Below are 27,496 nucleotides of genomic sequence, written 5' to 3' on the forward strand. Positions count from 1 at the left end.
GCAGCTCACAGGATGTCATTAGGACTCGGTGATGAGATTCTGTGATGAGAACGAGATCTGAGCAGAGACTCAGCCTGCGGGCGGGAGCTGCTTTCACCTTTAACCCCACACTTTCTACTGCAACATCATCTCACTGTGAGATTATAAATGACAGAAGAATCCAATATCAGCAAAAATATTCTTATGTTAGAATGGCCCAATCAAAGTTCAGACCTAATTTTAAATGAGAATGTGTGGCTAGACCTGAAAACTGATGTCGACTGATGTTCTCCATCCAATCAGAGTGAGCCGTTTCATGTAGAGGAATGGAGGGAAAATGTTCATGTGTAGACAGAGCAGATCATGGACTCAGAGGAGCTGAGTGAATGTACCGCTCATACTCACAACTACTTTAGAGTCATCACATCAAATCTCAATAAAATATCTAAAAGACCATCAAAGCCTGACAAATGCTTTCATCAACAAGAGCAATATAAATAATAACCCAAAGTGGTGAAGAGATGAAATTGCATTTTGATTAAAACTCATGTAGTTCTGACAGCAACTTGTTAGCAACAGGGCTGTCTAATAAAAGAGAAGAACAGCAGGTCTAGTCAAAGTCTAGACTTAAACAACAGATGCCTGAATTGAAACAATTCTATACAGCATAGCTAGTATTCATTCAGGATTTCTTTGTTGAATGACCTAAAACAATTCTGTTTGATGAGCAAAACCAAAACAAATCTGGAAAAGAGAAGGAGGGGGTGAGGAGGGGCACCACCAAAAAACTTCCTTTGTGGAAATTTGAGTGAGTGACTCGTTCATGTGGAACAGATCATGGCTCCTCATGCAGACGTGTCTCCGGTTCATTCTCAGACCAACCCTGGCCTTTCCACAAGCATTGGTCTGCGACTTCTCTGCAAATGTTACGCTATCATCCAAGCATGACTGACTTCTCTTTTTCTGCTCCAGTCTTCCTGCAGCAGCAGCACAGGGAGGGAGAGGATGGGGGGGTTCACTCTGCCCACCCCCCTCCTCCTCCTGATGAGTCAACCATAATTAACTCTGCCACTGTTGCTCCACTCTGCTGATTCTGCAAGGTGGTTAGAGTGAAACCACAGCAAAGCGGCGCCTCCTGCTCACAACAAGGTGAGTGTGGCTGCTGTGAAGAGGGTCATCAGCAAGTGTGTTTGTTTAGGTGCAACACACACACACAGAGTCCACATTAAACCCCAGTCTGTGTCTCCTTGCTCAACAGTTGGTTTATTCAATTCAGTTCTTCTCAACACATTCCTTCTTGCTGCCTAATGGGAACATTTTGAATAAAGAAGCAGCAGATAAAATCTTCTAGACGACTTTTTCTGATAATTATAGACAACAAATGAAATAGTCTACAGCAGCTCTCTTTTAACTAGAGATGAGTAAATACTTGTCTACATCTCCACTTTCTCAATCTTCACTGGCGTTGTCAATCATGCTCGACTTTGCTGCTCAGCGTGCTAATGGCGGAGAACTAACTTACCAAGGAGGAAGCAGAAGAATCTATTGTTTTCACAGGTTATCTGTCTCACTCATTCTATACAATCAGGATAGAAACAGTTTTCGTAATTGTAAAAAACAACAACATTGTTGTAATAGTTACATACAACAGCTTTAAAAGGGTTTGTTTCAATTCAGGCAATCGTCTCAGTGTTGCAATTATTGTCACTTGTCCAAGTTTCTCTGCTAGACTTTTTTCTTAAACTCAACTTTACATATACATGTTTAGCTAAAGAACTCTGAACAGCCAGACTCTAACCCATAATGCCATCTGTCAGGTCTCTGCTCTACCCCTGCTCTACCTTATTATTAGAAAATTTGTCATAAGTAATTCTCACAGAAACTGAATTTCAGAGATTTCATCAGGTGTAAGCCATAATCCTCAGCAGAAGAGAATTAAACAAAGTCACTGTGTACTTAACCTCTACATGGGTTTGACTTTTTGAATGGAATGAGAGGAATCAGTTTCCGGCGACGGCTCATCTCAGACAGGAAGTGGGCTCGGAGACGAGCCAATCGGAAGAAAAACAGCAGACGGAGACAGACTGTCACATTACAGCCAGTGTTTAATTCACTATGTATTCCCACAAGGCAATAAATGTACAGCAAACTAACACCTAATGTCATACATGATGATGAGCTCAGTCCATGCCACAAGTCTGCAGGAACACAACGGATACCATGACGACACTGTATGAACACACATCCAGACGCCATGCACTATTTCTGACCGGAAACAGAAAAACCACTCACACACACACACACACACACACACACACACACACACACACACACACACACACACACACACACACACACACACACACACACACACAATTAACATTTTTACATCACATGACCCATGGATAGTACACACACACACACACACACACACACACACACACATTTCAATAAAGGACATGACCAGAGTGGCAACCATGGTATAAACAATGCATTAAGAACAGCAACATCAACAAGAACAATAACAGTATTAAAGCTTTTCATGACCATATCAACATTCAGTGTATTGGAAAATACAATCCCAATAGACTCTTTGTATAAAAAGAAGCTTTTCAAGTCAGCATGGAACAAAGAACAGTTCATATGTCAGCGGGGTGGGGGTGTAGGTGGATGATTCCGTAGAGCCGGAGGACAGGAAGAGTTGGACGTGATGTTGGGGTGAGCGCGGCTCTATGTGGCGTAGCGTTTGGTCCACTGTTTGGCTATCCTGTCATGCTCGGCTCTGTTGGTCAGGTACTGTGTGGCGATGCTTCCCACCAGGGGGTCCGCTGCAACACAAACACCAGGGTCACCATAGCAACGGGTGCTTTCACAGTTTAACACCTGAATCTGCTTTAATCTAAACCACGTGTCAAACTCGAGGCTCGGGGGTCAAGTCTGGCCCGCCGTAGCTTTCTATGTGGCCCACTGGACTCTGGAACTAGTCAATATCATTTTATCAGTCACACTAAAGCAGATTATATATACTGCCAACTACATCAATCAGTCCCTCCACTTTTTTGTGCTAATGCATAATTGTGATTTCTAAAAATGGTCAAAAACACTGGGTTTAAGTGATGCTACGCCAACCTACAGGTGGCAGTAGCTCTCACTGCTGCCTCAAACTTACCTGATGGTTATAATCTGTGATTGAGTAACAAAAGTCACATTTACCGTCATACTTAAGCGCAACTATCTGAAAAAAACAGACTATTTTGTTAGAGATAGGGCAAAATCGATTTCATGCTGAATATCTTTTCACACTGATTTGTGTTTAATATTTAATTTTAATTAGTGTTACAATTCATTACAATATTTAATTTTTAAATGATTTCTCAGCAGGTAAACAGAAAATAATTTACTAAATTGTTTTATGCTTTTAGTTAAAAAAAAAATCAGCATTCATGAAGTTTAAATACAGCACACTTCTTGCTGTTTTCACAGGTTAGAGACCTTCAGTTTATTGACTTAGGGAATGATCCAAGCAGATCTGAACACATTAAGGAGGAGAGAAAACCCAGTTCTCATTTAGCTGCCTCGTTTATCACAGAGGGGACAGAAAGAACTCAGCGTTCTCGTTCCCATCAGCCATCACTTCACATCGTCCCTCTGCCTCAGCTCTTACCTCCCCTGCCACTCGGTGCCTGACTTTAGAGCAGCAGACAGAAAGTGGATGGGCAGCTCAGGACCAGGTTAGTGGTGATGCTACCTGCTCCATTAACGCCCAACTCTTCCAGAACCAGGCCATAATGACACTCGTTAACTTTCTAAGTGTTGATGTGTGTCCAGTGAACTCTGCTAGCTGCTTACTGGAGTGTGTTTATCCAGTAGGTCCCAGTTAAATATTGATTCAGCTGCAGGGACGGAAGGAAGACGGCCCAGACACAAAGTCAACGCTTTAAATAAAGTTACTGGACCGTCGGCTTCTTCTTAGAGGAAAATAAGTTAAGATGCAAGGAGAAGTTGCGCATCTGGTCTTATCTGTACACAACCAAACTCATCATCTTCATTGGTTGTGGGCAGGCTCCTGCTGCTCCTGCTCCTGCTGCGGACCTGAGGCCTTCATGGCTCTGTTCAGGACCTCAGGCCTGTTGGTGTCTCATTTCACTGCCTCTCATGCAGACTCACTGAAGAACACCAGCATTGTTGTTTCAAACAGACGGTCGTTTCCAGTTCAGCTGCATAGAGCTCACTCGGAGGGGTCAGAGGTCACATTATCAGAGGATCAATATGTAAATGGAGGTAAGGGAGTCAAAGAGGCCAAGAGGAGGTTAACTGTCTCCTCTGGAGTGAACATCCACTGATGCCAGGTTTCAGTTACAGTTGCAGTGCAGTGGAGCTCCGTCTGCTGGGCTGGACAGAGCCAGACTGAAGAGAAAATATCAGTCACTACAGGAAGCTGTGATCACAACTATTAATGCAAACTCAACCAGCATTCACAATTTTTCCACAGACTGGGTATTTTCATAAGTTATTACAACTTTTCCACAAATCTGACCTTGATGTTTTCAGTTTCCTTCCTGTTTGACCAATCACTGCTACTCTGCTAAACTTTGACCAATCCTCTCAACCCCCTTCTAATTTAACTTCCTGCTTCAAATGTGTCTTGAAAACTGAACCGGCAAGATAAAATCATATGCAACACTAAACCCTAACATTTGCCTTTTCTTTTTTTTCAAAAATGTTTAGTAGGATTTGCTGTGTTAACAGTTCGTGTTAACTTGAATGACCAATAAGGAGTTCTTCTTTTGCACTTTGACCTTTCAGAGGTCAAAGTGCAAAGATCTGATTTGTCTTAAGGCAATATATCACCTTAAGAAAACTTTTATTTGCACTTTAAATATTAGCTATGTTAAAATCCTGTCTGTTTTAGGAAGATTGTGTGGATAAATGTCAATTTCTTTTGTGCAAAAAAATAAAGCTTAAAAAATGTGCAACTTTGACTGCAGTTTTTGAAAAAACGTTGCTGAAAAATCAGTACTTTTAGGTGGCAGCATCAATAAAAACATAATCAACACAGAGAACATGCGAGTCAGGCAGGTCGGAGGGAGCTGAGGCTCTCACCAGGGTTGCAGTCGGTGAGCAGGGAGCAGATGGACAGCAGGACCTTGGAGATGGTGAGGGCAGGACTCCAGTTATCCTTCAGGATGTCCAGGCAGATCACCCCCTGGCTGTTGATGTTGCAGTGGTAGATCCTGGTGCGGAACGTCACCTGATGACACAGAGGCCGTGATTAGAGGAAGGAGTCTTCTTAGTGCAAACCTGCCGCACTTTACTTCAGATGCAAACAGGAAGAACAGATCACAAAAGGTCCAATCTGTCCAAATAACTCAAGACTACATTTTTCCAAGAAAAACATGTACAGCTAAAGCCAGATGTAGTAAAGGCCCCAAGTGGACAGGAAAGGCTGCTGCCTCCGATTCAATGACACACACCTCGTACTCCGCAGTGTGAAGGTGAAGCTAATGGTCCCTCGGGATCTGATGTAATCAGCGCTGAAGTAAAGAGAGCACAGCAGATCCTGACATCAGCATGCAGAGCACCGCATTGTTAAAGAGTCACCTTTGACCTCTCCACTCCATTCCTTCCTTAACATCTCCTCCTCAGGAGAAACAAATCAACCTGCTGTTCAAAACCCATCAGTTTCCCAGGAAGGAAACTGATGACAGGCAGCTGGGACAGGGAACAGAACAGTGAGAGGCAGGCAGGGTGTCTGATGAGAGCAGACTGCAGCTGGGACTTTACGTCTCGTGTGTGAACCGTTTCTCTTGTGTTGATCCACTTGTGCCAACGCTGGCAGCCATGAAAGCCATCCCTGGCTCGCTGTGCGGTCTCATTAACAGCCTGTAATCCCATCATGTCTGATGCTAATAAATTATGATGCTGCCTCGGCGTAACAACAGCTTTAAGTCTGATGCAGCATCCCTTCAGTAATATGGAGGAACCAAAGCCACTGCCCTCGGCTGCTGCATGCTTTCACTCACAACTATCCTCACTGTGGAGAGAACCAGGACAATGCTAATAGAAAACATCTGTACCTACGGTTCCCAGAAAAACCTTTACCCTTTTATTACAAATGAATCATTATTACCAAAAACACCCTAATTTTTTCTTCCTGTTTACTTCAAAATAAGTGTGAAACGTAAAGAATGCAGCTCATAACAGCTTCCACTTATTCCACCTTACAACGTCACATGCTCACAGCAACTGGATGCTCAGAAATTGATTCAAATATGATGGGATCTTAATATTAAAAAAAGATCTGGTTACAGTTTTCTGTACATTTCACATAATTCTTTTATACAGATGCATTTCCTAATGCTATATTAGTTTAGGATTTGTTGTCTCTGGACAGTTTGCTTCCTATGTGACATTTTTACTCAGTACATGTTTGATTGTCTTATTATAGACAGTGGTCATATCAGCTGGGAATAGTCTTAATTTAAAAAAAAACTATATTTATATTTGTATTCATATGTGTTTAATTCTCTAAATACATAAGTTGTACAGTGGTTATTTACAACAGCAGTGAAGTAGTGATTAATGGAACGGCCAGATGTTTGATTTAAACATGAGTTTGTTTGTATTAAACATGGCTGTCCTGTGCAATCCTGAGATCTACGCCGTATTCCTGGAGGAACCAGGCTCTACGCTCCACACAGTAAAAGAAAGAGATCATCACAGTGAAGTCATCCATACATTTCATTTAAAGGACTTGGAACTATTGGAGCTACACCAGGAAAATACCCTTTTCACTTTAAAATTGAAACTTTTAAGAACAGTGGTATACATTTCATAATAGTGACTGGTCTATGCTCAGGGTGTTTTCACACTTCACAGTCTGCTAGTCTCGGTTGCAACATTTTTTCCTTTTCCAGCTGCAATAAAGATTGCAAATCTATACACTGTGCAGCTCTAAGGGAATAAAATCGCAGTAAAATGTATTAAAACTAGCTTTTTATTCCAACTATCATTTACAAATTTTTCTATCACATTTTCATCAAACAAATAAAATGAACAGCTGTGTAAAATGTGAGTTTAGATGAAGATAATTAGGTCAAAAACATTTAATAATCTTTTCCCATGTCTGGTTTTAGCTCAGGGATCAACTACAAATCTACGATAGGCGCCCTCTTAGTCCTCTTCCTACCCGATACACACACACCACAGTCATCTGGACAAATGGAATAAAAAGAAGCCAAACAGAATCACAGCTGATAACTATAACAATAAGACAGATGAAAACAGTTTAGTTTAAATGGAGGTTACAGATTGAGCCACGCTTGCTTCATTGCGCTCCATGGAGTGTTAAACAACCTCGTTTGAAAACAATATTCATGTCTCACATGGGGAAACAATGTGAAAACTGTGCTTTAGGTCAAAGGCATGAGAAAATAAATCAATGGAGGGATGTAATGTTAGAGGGGGATAATCCCTCAGTCACTGAGCGTCTGAAGGAAACCTGTATACGTAATGTCCTTTTTTTGTTCTCAGCCTTCATCTAAGTGTATTGGTGTCAATCTTAGCTGTTTCCTTCATCCTAATATCAGTGAGTGAGCCAGTGAAGAGAGCAGCTGCTGCTGTCTGATTGGGCCCTGATTTGCTGGTCGGCATATTTCACAGCTTCACTGGAAAAACAAGACAGCAGGAGGCCAAAAGCGTCGATGAGCTCAGCTTCCCCTCTGCACAGACAGTCAGAAAAGTAGCTTCTGGAGCAGAAGACAGGCTCCTCTGGAACAGCTTCTGGGTGGGCTTACAACTGCAGGTCAAATCCACTGGGCTACAGACAGGAATATAATACACATCAAACTTAAATCTTAATACACCTGTGTAAGGATGCATTCACAGCAGTCTACTTTAATCCAACTCCACTTCGTTTGCCTAGATAGTCCAGATGATATGGGGAGGTGTGAATTAATCGAACACTGATGTGGACCAGAGAAGCCAACTTGGTCTGGGTTGGGTTTAAGTGAACTCTGGTGCGGTTTGAAAGCATATATGAATGCCAAGTGAACTGGAGGCTGCTCCAAAAACAGAAAAAGAACTTCATTCTGGGTAAATAAAACCAAAACAAACTCATGAGTCTAAAGAAATGACTTGTGTTTTTTTTATATATATACCAAAGATGAGAGAAATCCTCCCACCGCTAAAAATCTGATGCCACTCCATTTTTCTTTCCATTTTGTGGAGAAGAAAGTTGTGTTCAGTGTCTTCTTCAGAAGTTTTCATATTGTTTCCTTCAGTAGTTCTTGGTGCAGCGCCACCATCGGCGAGGGGAGGAACAGGCTTTTCAAAATGGACAATAAGCAAACTGCCAAATTAGTTACAAAAGTGGCTTAAGGATAAAGTCCAAGTTTTGGAGTGACCATCACAAAGCCCTGACCTTAACCCTTTAGAGTAAGGGCCTTCAACTCCAGGCTTTGAGGGTAGGTGTCCTGCAACTTTTAGGTACATCTCTACTTCAACACCTGAGTCAAATAATGAGGTAATCAGCAGGACTCTGGAGAACTTGACTGCACTTAGGAGGTGATTCAGCTATTTGATTGAAGTGTATTGGACCAGGGACACATCTAAGAGCAGCAGGACACCGGCCCTAGAGGACTGGGATTACCCCCAGCCCCCTTTTGAGAATGTTTGAGCTGAGATACACACTTTTGAGCCGAGATCAAAGGTGTGTATGAGGAAGGTGGCAACAAACTGCCATCCTCATACACACTGTGAAGAAGAATGGGCCAAAACTCCAGCAACTATATTGTAGCTCAACTTATGAATTTAAAGAAAGTAGAAAAAAACTCTCCCATTATTCTGACTTTAAAAAAACAGAAATAATTTTGGCAAGCTGACCTGACAAATGGATCTGATTTAACGTCACAGAGTGGGAAAATGTTTATTTTTTATAGATGGATGGTGTCAACTTTACTACAGCTTTGGTTTAGTTTTACTTGGCTTGTCAACACTGATCCTAATTGACATTGTCCAACTGTGCTGCTGAGACACAGCAAGGCAAGGCAGTAATACATGACGGCATACATAGCAGAGAAGGGCTCAAAAGAAAATGAATGAGTCATCATACTGATTGGTCAGACCTACATTAACCACAAACAGGAATTAGTGCAATTAAGGTATAGTGATTTCAAAAAGCAGACCATGATGACTGATTTGTGCTAACCACCTACATGTGGGTTTACACCATCAGTGACAGGAGGTCCGGTGTGACAGAGTTCACCACAGCCTCCATGCTCTGCATCAAGAAGTTAAAGCTGTCACAAGTCCCCTCATTGCACAATATGGTACAATAGCACCTGGTGGATCATCAGGTAGCGCTCTCACAAGAAATAATACTTTCCTTCCACACATTTTTTCCCTCAAGTCTGTCCCATTGTTCATTTATTCTCAATTTCCCAGGCCCAAGGTCATTGTAAACTATCCATCCATCCATTTTCTAACACCCTTGTCCCTTAGTTGGGTCGGGAGGGTTGCTGGTCATTGTAAACTAGTAGTTCTCAATTATTTTATGATATTCTTCACCTAAGAAGCGCCTCTTACCCCCACACCTAAGGAATTGAATATACTATTGAGACCCAGATACATTTAATTATTCATCTGTACAGACGTTTGTATGACTTTCCAGCACCAGAATTCTGCATACCTTCACCTTATTATCAAAAAACTTAGGTCTCAAGTTCTGGCAGCTCATTTTATTTCAAATTATTTCCAAATTCTGTTTATTAACTTGATTTTTTAACATTTAATCAAGACTCTTCATTTTGTGTGCAAATGATTCACTGGGATGTACATTATTTGAGACCAAAACTCAGTAAAAGTGTTTTAACTGTAAACTTTGGTTAGCAAAGTCCTGAATACCTGTGCAGACTGTCTCACAAACTGAGGTTGACAAACAGACCACAGTTTGTGAGACTGAAGGACTGTGTCTAACCAGGTGGTTAGAAGTACAGGAGCACCACAGGGCACTGTACCCTCACCATTCCTTTTCACTCTGTACACTTCAGACTTCCAGTATATGTCCAACTCCTATGATCTACAGAAATGATGTCTGACGTCTCTACAGTAATTGTGTATCAGACATGGTGAATTCCAGTTTGGCTTTTTTGGGTTTCTTTTTCCATAGAATCAACAGAAAGTGAATGAGTGAATGAAAACACAATCTATTATGGTTTATAACGTGATGGACTGTCCTATCAGAAAGTTACATAACTTGCTCTCGGAGTTCACTATATAGTTTTGGATGGTTTTCTTGATTCCTTTTCCACCATCCACACCATCTGTCTTGGGTTATATTTATTCTCGTTTCCACTTCATGGCTGGTCGGCTGCAGAACGAGAAACCTTAGACTTTCCAATAGTATTAGCAACAGTAAACACAGGACCATGAAGCTGCTGGGAGAGGATCTTGGAGTCTTCACTTTGAACATGGACATCTGTGAGTTTCATTCTGAGTTCCTGAGCTCTCATCTTTGTCCAGAATCTATTCCCTTTTAAGTAAGATGGATCTCTGATCAAAAGCTTGAATGTATCTGTGATACTACTAATTAAGGTTAAATATGACAATGATGCAAGGATCCGTTCTGTTTAGGGGAACCAATATATCTGTTTACTCCATGTTAGCATGTTTATAAAGTAAAATTAATATCTTAATTTTGTTCACATATTAAACACAAGCAAGGTTGGTTTATAAAGCTGCTTTAAACTGACTTCAGGAAAAATTAACCATTTCAAAAGGATGTAAGAAAACAAGCACCACTTGTCTACATCTCTACAAATTGATTTATAACAGAAAAAAAAGCATTACATGGTTCTGTCAGTTCACATGGGGTTATTATGAGAAGACCCCTATTTGAAAAGAACTACAGGAAAAACATTCCTGGTTCTGAGTTTGCTCAGCATTTCAAGCATAAAAATAGAAATGAACAGCAGTTTGAAAAAGCTAAATACCCTAAACCCCCAAGGACACCGCCATGGTCTGCTGCATGGCTACATGTCCTTTGTCCTTTACTTTAAAATGTTTAACCAACAGATGTAATTAAGAATGTCTGATAGCATAAAACCAAAACTTTGAACAACAAAAGAAGCACAACTTGAAACAAAGGGGATGTGGCAACTGCTGTCAGCCAGCCCATTGTGTAAATACGAACACACAATTGCATCAGCAGAAGACAGACATGAAACCCACAGGCTGACTGGAAGGAAATCAAAGGCTGCTGAATGCTGCAGCCAGTGGAACAGGGGGAGGTAACCCAACAAGAAATGTCTCTGTAATGTCTCTGACTGGCCCAAAAACTCCAGGTCATGTGAGGAATTGGTTTACCAAGAAGAAAAACTGTCCAGAGTCCACTCAATGCTTTCTCTTTAGGCAACATGCTGTACTTCTGAAAATTATTCAATCCTGTGAATGATTTGCCTTTTTATTGTTTTTACAAATCAATTATGATCAACAACAATTGGTTTTATTTGACAAGTAAATTTACAACAAAAAAAATCTTTTCATGTCAAAGTGAAAACTGATTTCTATAAGGTAAAGTAAGGTAATTTTATTTATATGGCACATTTTCAGCAACAAGGCAATTCAAAGTGCTTTACAAAGCACTTCAAGTTATGACACTTAAATAAAAATATTAAACTGCATAATATTCACCCCCTCTAAAATGACTGACCTAGTTCAACAGAGGTCCAGCCAACTGGTGCTGGTCCAATCACAATAGCTGCATTTCCATTACAAATGTGTGCAAATATTTGTCTATATTCTGCAATTGTCAAAAAAAATAAATAATAATTTTGCAATTGCGGTGTTTCCATTGAATAAGAAATTAAATTAAAATCACACGTCAATAAGCTTGCTTAAGTCATTAAAAATCATGTCAGCAACAGATGTAAACAGTTATACAAGATAAATTAATAATCCCGCCATGACACTAGTGCTCATCTATCAGCCAATCAAAGGAGACAATGGTGGGGCGTTGCAGCAACAAGCCCCGCCTACTTGGAAGCAGCTATGTGTGTGGCATTTTGGGTAGATTGTAATTGGTAATTTTTCAGGAGAGTTGTGGATTCAACACGCTGGACTGACACACAACTTTTTAGACTGTGATTCTGTGAGATCTCTGGTGGAGCCAGCTGCACATTTTCTGAAAAAAGAAAAAAACTTCATCCTCCTACTACTTCCTGTTGTCCACCAGTAGTAGCATCTGGCTGCTGATCATGTGACTCGTGATGCAAGAGAAAGTGTGGCCATTTCAGTGTTGAAATACATCTATTTCTATGAGCTGAAAAACCTCATCCTGGTGCAAAAACATTTTATCAAAGAAAATAGCTATTTTTTCTTCAAAAATTTGGGGTGTTTCCGTTAATCAATTTGATTTTCACAGTTTCAATTTGTGCAATTACATGGTGAGTGGAAACAGCTAATGAGGGGAATAGAGATCAGCTGAGTGCAGTGAGAGTCTCCAGTGATTGTAGTGTAGACAAAGCTGGTTCTGTTCTGGAAGGTCCATTCAGTGGTTCAATAGTATTCCTGGCTAAATCCTAAAACCAGCCCATCAGACACCAACAACCATGCTGCGTTCAAAGTCCCTTACATCCTCTTCGATTCCTATCTTGATGCTCAGTAGAAAGTCGTTTCCACCATGTCTAGATTCCTAAAACTACAGAGCTACCATGTGATAGGCCAGTGTGTTTCTTGTGTTTACAAACAAGTGAAAGAGTGTACCTAATAAAGTGGCCGGTGGGTGTATTTTGTATATTTTGTAGATACTTTAATCCTGAACAAAGTTAACAGAAACGAATTTTACTGTTTCATACTTGCTGTACAAGAATGTGAAATCACTTCCTTTCATTCCAGGAAGTGAAGCGTAAACATTGCAGAAATGCTCTGTGGTGTTCTGGAATGGTTCGCCTGTAAAAGCCACTGCTGCCAATTCAGCAGCATTAATGCTAAATTATTCTTTTTTTAGATCCCCACATAAGGCTCCCAGAAAAATGTCTTCAAATTTTTATGAAACCAGTTGCCAGCTTTTCCCCGCATGAGCAGAAGGAAAAATCTTTCCGGATGTCACTTCTCCTTGGCAGTGCCAGTGGGAACTGGCAGCCGAAAATCTGAACTAGAGCATAAAGTTGTTGTGGTACATCATGAAGCTGTGCAGTTTTAGAGGTCCAGAGAGAGTGGAGCTGTAATGATGTGCTTAAGCCAAGAGACAATACGATATATTAGATCAGAATAATCATTCCCCTCCTCCCATAAAGGTTTTATAAAACAAGGCTGAGTTTTCAAGAAACAGTAGTCAGTGCAGAGTTATTTAGTTTAGCTATGGTTTCCCAAATACTGTTGTGTTCAAGCAGGACAATATTCGAGCTGGTCCTGATGCCTGATACTTTTTGTGTTTTCTAAAATAGAAGTAAACATTTCACAAATCACAGGGTGTTTTAAAGTATCTCTGTTTAGTTTGGATATGCTCAATTCAGGTTTGATCAATCCGAATATGGAAAAGTACAGAGCTAGAAGTGATCCCATGTAGTCTTTGATAAATGGTGAAAGAGCCTTTAAATGAGGCCAACTTTCTCAAGGTCAGTAACGTATTCAAACTGACCTGGTTTGTATGTTCTACAAAATATAATAGAGACTCTGCAATTAGTTGGCAATAACTTAGTTCTTATTTGGCCAATAATTTCAATGATTTGAACAGCAAACAGGAATCTGTAAATTATATACCAACTTCATGATCATCAGTCAGCCAAGGTCTGTGCCATATTTTTTTTTACAGTACTTAAAAACTGCATTATTAAAATAGCAAAAAATAAACACTTCAGATATTTTATTTCATGTGTAATAAATCTCTGCAAATTGATCGTTTCACTTTCAAAATTGACGGGCAAGAAATATTGCACTTTTATGCAAAATTCAAACTTTTGGAGATATACTAGTGTTTATGTATGTAAGCCTGTTGCATTAACCAATGAATCAATGAATCGCAAGTTAAAATGTTACTTTCCATTGTGATGATTAATATTTTTTGAAGGCCAATTCTGTTTACAGGTACATCATAATCCATTTTATTCATGTTTTGGCTGTAAACGCTTTCTGAGGTTGTCATGTTTGATATTAGCTATTTAACATATCTTCCAGTTAAAGTGTTAAGTGTTCTTTTCAAAATTAAACTTTATTGCTCTTTAAGAGTGCAAACAAACATTGTTTTGAAATTATCAACATATTACTTAAAATGGTTTCAAGAAAACAATATCATTTATCGCAATAATTTCTTTGACAGTTTATAGTCCAGTAAAGTTTGACCCAGGTATGTGGTAAAAAAAACAAACGTGTCTTTGTTCAAAGCAGCAGCTTAAACACAGGGGGCGCTCTGCTGAGCGGCAGGGAACCACTTACCTTAGGGGGTTTGAAGGGGTAGTCTGGTGTGAAGGCGATGTCCAGGAAGAACACTCCTCCCTCGTACACAGAGCCTGGGGGGCCCAGGATGGTGGACCTCCACTCATAGATGTTGTCTCCTTTGGGGCCGGCACTGTGGGCCCAAACAGAAAACAACGTGTTGTAAAACATAGAGAAAAACCATCAGGAGGAGAACAACAACCATCTCTGAAGGTAGACACACACAGATACACACACAGATACACATAGCTGTACAGATGAACAGAAAGGTGTTGAGCAACAGCTGCTCTGTGTCCTCACTATTGATCAGCATTTAACTGCCGGGCAGCTAACGCTTACCAAGTTTCACTGTTGGTCCTCCTTCCCCTCTACACACACATGCACGCACACACACAGAGATCCAGACACACGTACACACACACATGCAAACACACACAAACGAACACACAGCTGGAAGAAGAGAGGAACTAATCAAATCCCATTCTGTACTGGAATTAGGCCAGATGCCCCCGTTGGTTCCATGTATTACTTTAACTTTCATCATTTACACAATCTGAGAGAACCAGAGAGGAAGAAGAGCTTGCGTGTGTGCGTGTGTGTCCTTGTATTTGGTACAGGAACATTTTCCTAACACATATTACGTTGAGGAGACTGACTGTTCTTTGTGGAGACCAACGCCTGGCCCCCACAAGAGAAAATGCTGTTTTTGGGTTATTGGTTAGGTTTAGGACTAAAATGTGAATTGAGTTTAGGTTAGGTTTGGGCTAGGTACGTCCTGGTAATGTTTAGGTGTAGGGTAAGAGTCAGGCTGTAGAGATGAATAGAAATCAATGAAAGTCCCTGTAAAGATACAGAAACATTATGTGTGTATGTGTGAGTGTTTGTACATGAGACACATTACAGTGAGATAAGAACCTGAGTGTGGTTGCTCATGTTGAACATCAGCAGTAGTAAAGCATGGGGCTGCTGCAGAGCTGGCCCCTCTCAGTGTGTGTTTGGACCCAGAGGAATTACTGCAGAAACAACAGCCATGTTCCTCTGATAGCCTACAGGGGCAGGGTGCCAGGTCCGGGGGGTGGTGGTGGTGGGGGTGCGGAGGGGGCTGGTTGGTCAATGAAAAGCTTCCCTCACTGTCAGACATCACTGGTGTGATTTCAAAGTATACCAGTGGTTTTATTAAAGCGCTGCTGGCTTCAGTTCAGATGAAGTCTGATGATATGTGGCTGACTAACAGCTTTACTTCACACAGCAGACAGATGGGACCAGCTTTGTTGAAGTTCAACCCTCACAAGATCCAGACCTGATTCTGTTAACACTCAATGATTCAGCTTCATGCTTCACAACAGGACACCTTCCTGATCATTCAGATTTTTAATGAATGAGACTTAGGACATGTATCCCAACATTAATGTGCAAAAGAAAATCATACGTTTTTATTTTTGTATATATTAGTAAGACTGGAAAACTACAGTACTTATGCTCCTTGGGAGATTAAGGTACCTATAGATCAGTGGTTCTTAACCTGGGTTCGATCGAACCCCAGGGGTTCGGTGAGTCGGTCTCAGGGCTTCGGTGGAGCCTCTGCCGGGGAGGTAAAGACACACTTGTGTAAAGTCGTGATGACACCCCGCTTTGCCATCACTTGCTGCAGAGGATCACGTTACATTGCTCAACCAATCAGAGCTGCGGAGGAGCCCTGATTGAAGGAGCTCCACTCAGCAGGGATTTGAACTTTTGTCTTTAATTACTTCAGCAAAGCTCACAGTTTTTACCAAATTCTATAGTCTAAATCTGCTCCTTAGTCACATCTTTTCGGGGTTGGTACTGCCTCTAGTGGTGTGGGGGTGGTTACACAGTAATATAATTGCATTACTAAATCAGAATACCACAAAGTTTTTTGTGTGTCGGGGGAGGTTGGATTGGAATAAGAAGGGTTTGGTGAATGCGCATATGCAACTGGGAACTGGGGGTACCTCAAAAAAGGTTAAGAACCACTGCTATAGATATTGTCACATTATTAGAAGACATTTATTGTCTTTCACTTTAATCTTTTTCCTATAAGTCTTCATGGGGCTCACATATAGATCTATTCATTTGTTTCCATGCTCTACTCCTTTTCATTTTTTCATTTCTCCTACTTCTCACCTGCATTTCCCTTCATAGTAACAACTTTTTAAAAATAAAATCAAAAAGAGACTGAACATGTTTTACTTTAATGGAAGGTGTGAAGGGAGGACTACTTTGCTCTTTAAAAGAAACATGAAGATCAGAGTAAAGTTTTCCAGAAGGACAGAGACCAGGACTTCTGGAAAAATGTTCTTTGGACAGATGAGTCTAAAACTGATCTGAGACCAGAACAGAGGACATGTTGGACAGGAACCAGATTCAGTATTCCAGATAAAGAACTGCCAGCTGTGAAGCACAGAGTTGGCAGTGTCATGGTTTGGGGATGATTTGCTGCAGCAGGACCTGGTCAGCCCACCATCACAAACTCTATCATTTATCAGAGAGCGGCCTGAAGAAAATCTGAGAGCTTTCTTAAGGAAATAAAAGCTGAAGCAGAATCAGACCCTGCAACATTACAATGAACCAAAACAAACCAGACAATACATCAAAGACTGGCTGAGAGGCCAATGGAAGGCTATGGGTCGGGTCAAAGTCCAGACCTGGGATTCACTGAGATGCTGTGGGGCGACTTGAAACAGGCATGAGATGTAAAAAAAAAACTCTTTAAACATCTGACAGCTGAAAGTGAGGAGTGGGACAAATGAGCATCAGACTGATAGTCTCTCAGGTTGTTTCAGCTTGAGGGGGCAGAGTAGTTATAAGTGGCAGGGTGTCCTAACTTTTCCTTGAGAATCATTTTCCTTGTGTACTTGGAATGAATTAGTTTATTTTCCTGATTATAAATATGAATAAAACTAGACATCGAGTGAACCTTTACTTTGAAAGAACTTAACATTTAGTGTGTCTAAATCTAAGGTTTGCTGTGTGATCTTAACCTAGCAGTAGCCGTCCATCAGCTCGTATTTATGACTCAATGACACTAAAGAAAAAAGGTCTGTTTAGAGTTCCAGTGACCCACAAAAACTACAGAGAGCATAAATCATTGGATAAAATGCATAACCTGAAAATACCAACTTTCTCTGTTATTTTTCTGCAAAACCTTCATAAAAACCGACACTAAAGAACCACTGTTTGCAGGCCCAGCTCAGAAATTATTATTATTGCCCAAAAAGCATTAATTATTCAAGTGGTATAGCAAGGTAGACTTTAAAAATAGTCTTTTAGGGGTCCCACAGCTAGCCCGACACTTATTTTTCTCTCAACTATGTTCCCACAGTTTGCCTTGTAGCATCTGGAAATATTTAGAGCTCTGACAAGACTGCCTCATTTTCCCCAGTGCAGCTTGTTCATCCTACCTCTGACAGGAAGATCTGGTATCCAGTGCTGGCAGAGAGACATATTTATCAGCCACCAGGTCTGTCAGGCTGATAGACGAACCAGATCTTACAATTCACCCAGGGGTGTCTGCCGTTATTCCTCCAAGGGAACCTGTCTGCTACGTTCTAATGTGGGCAAGTGATCTTTAGAATTTCACTTTTGCTCCACAGCAAACCAAAACAACCACTTCAAATGGTGTCAGATTCCTCAATGAGAGATGTTGATCTCTCAGGAAAAGGTGGGAAAAATGGAGTGTTAAGTGTGTACATCCTTAGGCTAAAACTTCTGTTGCTATTTTGTTGAACTTACAGGAAGATTTCCGATATTTAGTCTTAGGTAAAAGGGCTTTCAGCTAGCTCCTATATACCTGAGAAGAAAAAAAAAAATACACCTGCAGAAAAGTAACCATGCATTGGGGGGGCAATCAGGGCCACTACCAGCAGGTGAGGCAGGGGAAGAATCCTGCCCAGGGACATGATGACAGACGAAATGAGGGTTTTGAACCGGTAACTCACCGGTTACAGGACAAACTGCTCCTCACTTGCAAAGGAAGGCCAACATTAATTCATTCTTGCCCAGCACCTTGCAAAAGTTTTCTACTTTTAAAAAGTTTTGAACTCTTTCCCTATTACTCACATTCTAACCACTGTTGGTGTACATTACTGGGATTTAAAGTGATGAAGCAGCATATAGGTTCAAAGGGGAGATAAACAAAAAGGGAAAATCATACAAGGTTTTCAAAGTTTTTCTTCAAATAAAAATCTGAAAAGTATTCTGATGTGAACCTCAAAAGGTTTGAATCAGCTTTGCACATCTACAGACTGAAATTATGTTTATATGTAATTGACTCGGATTTTCTCTGCTTGATTGGACTGAATTGACTTCCTTAAGTTCCTTTAGACATGTGTTGCAAATTGGTGTTACATAAATGAACTTAACTGAATTGAAAACTGAATTTTATTAGAATTTAGATTTTGGCTCTCCTGGCCACATCTGATCCTTCCACTGAGGGAAATATAAACAGATTTTTACCAAGCATGCAGACACAGTCTATGGTAGAAAGAGACTTCTTATGTTCACCAGCTGTCTCTTCATTTGCTTCAGTTTTGTGCCGACAACCGCAGGGCAGATAGGAGGAAGATCAGGCATGGTGCTGGTCCAACACCCTTCAAACTTCCATTCAGCACTAAATCTACCTCACCTCTCTCATTGTCTTCTTGAGCATGCTGCCTAGCAACATTGCATCCCTGTGCATATCTATGTACAACATTTCCCTGGAGATGACAGCGCAAGAAGTCAACATCAGCAACACTCAGATATGAATCTTTATGGTTCATGATATCTGTACTGCTCCTTTAAGAACTGATTAATAAACATACAGCAATGAACTTAGTCAACAAGATCCTGCAAAAGGACTCATGGCACACATAACTTGTAAACTGTTAATGACAGCTGATAGGCAGGCATCAAGTCTAACAAGCTTCCTGGATGCTTGTTGTCATGGCGCCTACAGGACCGTAGACATCTATTAACATGGAGCCAGTGAAATGAAATGGACTGTTCAGGTTTTGTGGTTGAACTCCTCTGATGGTGGCAGTGCAGTCAGTAGCCAGCAGCTCTGGCTCCATGATATCATGATGCATGACACGATGGTCCACTGATGTCTCTATCACACAGGGTTTGGCTGATACTGTGTAAGGCTTTTCTATGGGTTTTTTGTGTTTTTTTTTCTGGCTGTCGTGGCCTTTATTTGACAGTGGTCAGACAGGAAAGTGATATCTGAAAGAGGGGGAAGACATGTGGCAAAGGTCAATGGACCGGGACTCAAAGCGGTGACGGCTGCATCGAGGTCTGAAGCCTCCGTATATGGGTTGCGCGCTCTGTAGTCCTGCTCCACTGCTGCATCCAGGACCTGATCTGTTTAAGGAAGCCGATTCTGCAATAAACACTCAAGCAGGAAGATCCTTTATGTTGGACTGGTTAAAGCCAGAGGGAAACCTACACAGTCCTTAAACACCTTTTTTTGGGTTTACAATCATGGAATCAGGCTTAGAGGAGCTGACTCTGATCGTGGTCACGTCACACTCAGCTGTAAAACGTTCTAGTATATGCTAAAAGTTACAGCTTGAAGACACCAAAAGAACCCACATCATCTGCAAAGACGAGACCCTGAGGTACCAAACCCAGAACCTGTGCATGCACACCACAAACAGAGAGACAAGGGACAGCCCTAATAAAACAAAGCCTTTTACTGGGAACATGCTTGACTTGAAAAAATAGACATCACTCTGGCTTTGGTTGGACAAAGACCAACATTCCTTAAAATCATCCCCATTGAGCTCCTCACAAAATGCCTTACAAAGTTATAAGCCTTCTCCAGATCCATAAAACACATGTAGAGCTAAGAGATCCAAGTCAGCATGATCTTGTGAATGTGACATAGATTTGTTTGGGTACAATGTATTCTGCGTATTACAACTTGGCTTTCCACAACATACTGAAGCTGCTGTATGTAACTTTCAATGTTTTTTACATATTTGCTAAAATTATCATTATGTTGCGACAGTATAAGACAGATAATCTGTGGAAAAAATGTAACTCCATTGCCTTCTATTTAAGTATATATATATATTAGAGATGTGCCGATCAGGTTTTTTCCTGCCGATACCGATACCGATCACCCATGAGGGTCGATCACCGATACCGATCACATAATTATTATTTTATTTTTTTATCATAAACACTACCAGTTACATTATGTGGAAAAATGAACCGTGAATTCACCTTAATTTAGACAAAAACTTGTTTTTAATAACTTTTTCCAAGAAAAAAACTAAACAAAACAGGCATTCTGCAAATTGTAATAATCAATAATACTATCTTTAACAGACAGATAACATATGAAGGCTCTGAAGAGGCTAAATAATGCAAAGAGCCAAAATAAAACCTCTTAACATTGCCAAAAAAATTCAAGTATAAAACTTAACATTCAAAGGCAAATGCAGGTTCCATTACAATAAACAATCCAGAGTTACTGAATGAAAACTTCCTGATAGCATGGTGGCTAGCTGATTACTGCTAGTTCTGAGTGGCTGTTTCTGAAACACGCCATCATTGTAGTTCTAACTATGTCTGAACACTCAGTTATTAACAGGGGGTTGAGCAGAATGTCAGAACTACAACATGGTGGAGCTGTCTGTTACTAGAGAGGAGGACTTGTTTGGTATTGAGAACCACTCCTGTTTTGAGCATTATATAACTGATTTAACCCAATTACTATTACACATGGGATTAGTGTCGCCATTTTAAATGAAGCTTTACGAAAATTTCAAAATAAAAGCCTCAATAATCCTCTCAGGTAAGTGATATTAGCTTTTATTATCGTTTCCCCTCAAATGAGTTATATTAGATTAAAAGATAATATAAGATATAATATTAAAATGTTTTCAAAATGTTGCTAGAGATTATGTTTTTTTTGTCAGGGTCCTTCAGACCGACGCTGAGTGTCTCAAGTATAGAATGACTCCAGCAAACTGTCTGACAGAGAGAGCCAGCCCAGGTGCACATAATTAATTACCATAGCAACAGGGCCCAGAGAGAGGCAGTGAGTAGTTTCACTAACAGGCGCAGTGACAGGTCTCACAATGCATTGTAGGAAGAATACACATTTCCTGTGACTATTCATAGTTTGCTTACATAAAATTATTATTTCTCTGAATTTTTGAGTGTGAATTAAAATCCTTAGTATGGAGGTTGAAAAATTTCGAGACATAAACAATTACCCACTGACTTTATTATTTTTTTTATTTTGGACCGTGAGTAAGAACCACATGTGACGAAGCTTATAGACGTCAGTTTTATGGTGCATCAGGTTTAGCAATTGTGTTGTAGTGAACCGGGTCAGTCATAAAACTATGGTGATGGACCTGGTAAAATCTTCAGTTGCTGCTCTTTGGTAATGAACCATATCAGCATGGAAGTATTGCACATGTTCTCCTGGGTAAGTCCAACTGTGCAATCTATAGCTAGAACGCACTCTCTCTGTAAACTTTAAACATTTTCAACCCCAAAACATGACAGGCCAACTACCAACTACCAGGCTTGGCAAGTCTTCTAGGGAGAATCTTGAATTTATAATGTTTCGCAATTGGGCCCTGCCATGGCAGTGCATACGCAGACACCTATTGTTCTACACCTCAAAGTAACTGCCTCTTCCTAGTACCGTTAATACGGCTCGTACCGCTGCATGTCCCCTTCACAATATATACATCAAAATGTGCGGCTCAATCCCATGTGGGGAGCAATTGCTTTTGTTGGCATTTCGAGTAACTGTGGCGACATAGTTAACACAAAATGAGCCAAATTCAACTCAAAACAAAAGTCTGACACAAAACAGTGCCACTCAAAATAGACGTAGACTTTTGTCTGCCCCTCAGAGCTGCTCTTTAGAACTACAGACATGGTGGAACACTCCGTTACTAGACCTTTTCCTTTTGCGTTTTATTTACCATTGTCATAGCAACTGAACCATCGGGCCCTGGGAGGAAAAAGAGCGACGGCGGTTCTAGTTAGCTGAGATATAAACCTACTGTGCAGGAGCTGAATTGCGATCTGTTTATATGTACAGATTGCTTAATACACCGTCAGCTTTGAAATAAAATGGTTCTGGACGTTTTTGGAAAGTATTATTGACATGTTTAGGAAAATGTTGGTGTACAGGGAAACAAACAATTATGCTATGTACTTAAGATGGAATATATGCACGTATATTCATGACATGCTTTGATTAAAGCAATTTATCCTCGGTGCAATTCCAGTACCGAAAAATTAACTTTATGCCAGGTGAGTCTCTCACCTGAGAATGTGAACCTACTAGGCTGATTCTGTGCCTTCAAATAATTTTAATGCTCCTGTAAAAGATTCATAACTTAAAAGTTACAGGAACCTACAAGTTAACTTGTAAGGAACAGGTCTGAAAAAAAAGGTCTGTGTGCTACACTCAAGAAAGAGATTCATTTGATGCATCAAAGAGTGATGTCATCACTGATGATGTCATTGTTACCATAGGAACCAGTGGCTCAACTACACATTATTCAGGTGGATGCGAAAACATAAATCGGCGCCCCCTGGCCCCCAGACAGGGTTTTGACGCCCCCTCTGGTGCTGTGCCCCTATGCATTGCATGCGCTGCATACCCACTTTTTGCGCCACTGATAGGAACTAAACATTCTAATGGTGCATTCACACCAATCACGTTTTGAGCGTCAGGCAAGTCTGCTTTATATTCAAAGTCTATGTGAAGTATTGGATGCGCTGGACGTGTCAAACGCTTCGAACGGTTCAAATGGCGCCGCGCTAGACGCTCGAAGAGCACCACAACCGCCCTCGACGCGCCTCCACATAGAGTTTGAATGTAAACCAGATGCGCCTGACGGTCAAAATGTGTTTGGTGTGAACGCACCATTATATGTCCAGTGGCATATTAGGTCCACCATATTAGGACCAAAGTCTTGTCCTAATATGATGGATTCATTACTTTGGGTCAGGGGTAATGTTTAGAGGTAAGATGTGAATTAAGGTTTAGTTAATGTTAGGAATAGACAAGTATTGGTTTGGGTTAGGGAAAATGTCTGTGTTAGGCAAAATCGCAGCTATTAAAATGAAAGGAAATCAATGCAAAGTTCTAATTTGGGTCGAAATAGTTTTGACCAGCCTGTCAATGATTTGTTTTCTAAATCATTCTATAAATAATGATGATATAATGTTAGGCTGTTTTTCTTCCAATTGCATAGCTGCAATACACTAGTAGTCTAATGTGTTGAATATGCCCGGAATATGCCCAGGCCTAGGTGTCGGGTGTTTATACAGGATGCTACGTCCCCACAGTGCAGGTGTGTATTAAAGGCCTGCCTTTTCACTCAATTTTAAAGGGGCAGTATTATGTATGCACCTTACCGTTTACTGGTGCTAATTAAAAAAAAAAAACACCATCCAAAGTAAACGCTTAAAATATTTCCACATTACATTACAGAAGGCCCAGGGGTGAGCAAGCAGTGAATAAGCAGTGCTGAGTAGACAGCTTAGCCGTTTATGTGACATTTAGCAGAACTACAAGGTAGTGAAACCTGGACGGTGCAAAGGCTGTTGTTTGGAGTGTTGGGGCCAAAAAATACTATCAAATCAGCAGGGTCGATTCAGAGCTGTCACAACATCCTGGTGGCCTAAGAAACAAAAAAGGCTTTTTCTTTACCAAGCGATTTGCAAAGGCTGGATGTAGAAATTACCCCTCAGAAGATCCATCTTAAACCTTCTCACATTTCTTATAAAGACAAACCTAGAGTCAGAAATATTTTTTGATCTTAAATGCAAAATGCTAATTTTTTTATTTCTAGAGTGAGAGCGGAAGAAGTTGGTCATGTGGCAATGATAACTAAAGCAGAGAAGCGGTGGTGAAGTTAGCAGTGTGGTAGATTTTATCAAGGTGTCGAAAGGTTTGATAAATATGTACAATATGTACAATATCGGTAAATATTGGTTACCGGCCATAACAGCAATATTAATATTGGATATCAATATCAGCAAAAATTTTGAGATTAGTATATCTACACCTACTTTATACATTTCTGATATAACCTAAAGTGAACTGAAATGTTTAAAAGTAGAAGGTTGATAGAAAATTTGTTGTTTTAGTTCAATTTTAATGTCAGATGTATTGTTCTAAAGAGGAATTTAGAAAGAATAAAATCCTATGCCAGCATGGTGTCTCTTCCCCAGAGAAATGCTCTCATCTACAACTCGTCTTTCATCTTTTGCATCACAAAAACACAGTGTCTTCAGTATATCTGATTTACTGTTTGATGTGCATTTAGAACACCGATCTACCAGAGCATGTTCTCCATGCCCAGTCATGGAGAAAGTTGACTTTTCTTAAATGAAAATAAGCATGTCCAATCTCAGCAACAACACACCTCCAAATACAGCTATACGAACAGCATCAATTATGAAATTATTCTTTTAATGACAACCACAGTAAATATAAAAGGTTGAGCTCATTTCATTAGTCCTAACTGTTAATTCACCTTAAGAAGTGTTTTACACATGCTTTCACAAATTATGATTTAAAGCTGATTCTAGTTCATTATATTTTACAGTTGGCCCAATCTGGGATCTGAACCACAGTCAAAAGAGCAGTAATAATATACTTAAATATTGCAAATATAAATATGATCACTTATCTCCATAATTAATTAAAACACACTAAAAATACACTAATAACCAATTACATGTGTATGTCTTCCTGCTACTGCAGAGCCCTAAAACAGACTCAGTGATTCCATAAAGCTTTACCAATAATCATACTGCTGGTGATTTTATGAAAAGCAGCTTCAAAACAACAGATGAATAATGAACTCTGATTATATGATGGTTTATCATGGTTACTGACTGATGTCTGCAAAAAGGGGTTTAGCCTAGACATTACATGGTGATCAGGATGTCCACAGAAAACATGCAGACCCATGCATTCCTGAAGGTCACAGAAACATGCTCATTCAGCTGGCTGGCACCCTTCAGACACACAGGCATGATGGCAGAGCGCTTTCGCGACCTCAGCTGTTTACAGCTCAATGACTGGAGGAAAAGCGTGAAGAGAAACATTTGGTCAGAGGCAGAGCACCAAGAACTCAGAGTTCCACCGTGTCATGCTGTATATGGAGAGAAAGGGTGTTGGCAAATCAAAGAAAACGCGGCGTGACCTTCCAGGCGATCACATAATGATCTATTGCGGCTGTCCCCACAGTCATCACGGCACCATTGATTAGGTTGAGCATTGATTTAATGTCACTCTTCTATCCAGATGGGCTCCAATAAACCGCAATCAGTCAGAGCCAGAAACATTGAGTGTGTGTGTGTGTAATTTACTCTACCTTCATGTTTGTGACCAGACTCAAAGCTGCACAGACCATTCTTTGATTTTATTTGACTTTTATTTAACCAGGTCAAGCTTAATTGAGAGTATCCAGGCCAAGACTACAGTATATTTAAATATTACTAACATAACAAATACATTCAAACTAAAATATATGAAATTCAGTTATGAAAAACAGGTAAAAACAGGAGTGCACCGATTGCAGATTTGTAGCGGATCACGGATCTTTATAAATCCTGACCTGCTGATTCCGATTTACCTTTTTTTTTGTCTGAAAAGTTTGTAAATATAGCAACAAAGTCACTAAGTTGGCAATGGTGGGGTGACTGTCATTAACCGCAGGCAAGAGGTTGTGACCTGGTGGGAGTCTGCCGGTCAGACCTCTCTCCTGGTAGACGAAAAGGGGACAGTGGATGACTTTCAGACCTGTGTGGAGGTAGATGACGTCTGTTTCATCCATCCATGAATGAATGGATAAATGGGTCCTAGTACTGACCCCTGACACTCCTTTATTGGCTGAGGTATTTAGAGGATAACAATAATCATTTGCTGCCATTCATTTTTGAAGCAGCGGATGTTTTTGTGGGATAGATCTGTTCTGGATTAACAATGCAATAGAAATGAAATAAACTTATTTTAGGATTAGGGTCAACACAATTAATAAAAATGTTAATGACTTTAAAAACTGCTGTTAAATTCTTGTGTAATGTTCATTTCTAAAACCAGATTGGAAATCTGACATAAACTTGGTAATAATTAAAAACTCCTTTAATTGACACAGTTGGCCAGGACACACATTTGGCAACGGGCGACAACTTAGAGTAGAGGAGTCGCCTCCTTTCAAGAGGTTAAACACACAGGCAGACCTCCTTAGGGCTGATATCTGTTTCCAGATAAAGCATGTGTGTGGTTGGCTAATAAAGGCTCTGCAAGTTTTAAAAATAATGGGTATTTTTTTTAAACCAATGAGTTCTTTCAGCCCGTCACTATAAACGTCCTCAAAGGTTCTAATCAGATATGTTTACTATTCTTTTTGAACAATTGTGGATGATTAATGGATGAGTATTACATTCATTTTAGGTTAAATTAATGCTACTCTAATTCTTACTCTTCAGCTAACATAAGCTCATTTAAGACCTGAACCTTGTCAGGAATAGTTTCTGAATATGGTAGAAGAGAACTTCAAATGAGCAGTGTCTAACAAGATGATGATGTTTAGCTTGCTTTGAGTGTTTACAAGATGGTAAATTGTCATCCTTCCATTTCTTTTAATTAAAGCAACAATCTCTGTGGGAGTTGCATTCAGGTCAGAAGGAGTCTTCTGATACTTTTCCTACATTTTGAAACATTTATCTGACTGAGACGCATCACTTTAGAAAACTCAAACAACCCTCTTTATAAGCCGTCTATAAAATATTTGTAAGTAGGACTGGTTCCAACTCAATAGAAATCAAATCGGCCAAGTCAGCTTCTCGATCTGGACAAGACACTATTACTGAATTACAGGCCAGTTCCAACCTTCCATTCGTCAGCAAAGTTATTGAAAAAGTTGTTTCCAACTACTTTGATGCAGAATCAACATTCTGAATCAGTCCGGGCTTCACAGACGACTTCGACCCAGGCTGTGCCTCCTGCAAGGATGGCTCTTGTAAATGTACAGCCCTTACAAAACAAAAGGTTCATTCCACAGAATTTCTTATGTTCTATGTGATT

General features: G+C 40.2%; 1 protein-coding gene across 2 annotated transcripts in view; it reads right to left on the reverse strand.

Moving 5' to 3' along the window:
- Window positions 1–2,066: 2,066 nt before the first annotated feature.
- LOC103471961 (ubiquitin-conjugating enzyme E2 E2) overlaps window positions 2,067–27,496 on the reverse strand; it is a 54,518-nt gene continuing 29,088 nt past the window's right edge. For both annotated transcript variants that reach the window (XM_081612747.1, XM_008421277.3), the window contains exons 4-6: window positions 14,413–14,545; window positions 5,083–5,230; window positions 2,067–2,807 (exon numbers count right to left, since the gene is read on the reverse strand). In XM_081612747.1, coding sequence (XP_081468873.1) covers window positions 2,710–2,807; window positions 5,083–5,230; window positions 14,413–14,545 — 379 coding nt within the window. In that variant the 3' untranslated portion in view covers window positions 2,067–2,709. The remainder of the gene's footprint in view (window positions 2,808–5,082; window positions 5,231–14,412; window positions 14,546–27,496) is intronic.

The sequence above is a fragment of the Poecilia reticulata genome, chromosome 11 (genome assembly GCF_904066995.2).
Source record: "Poecilia reticulata chromosome 11, P_reticulata-male-v2, whole genome shotgun sequence".
Taxonomy (NCBI): domain Eukaryota; kingdom Metazoa; phylum Chordata; class Actinopteri; order Cyprinodontiformes; family Poeciliidae; genus Poecilia; species Poecilia reticulata.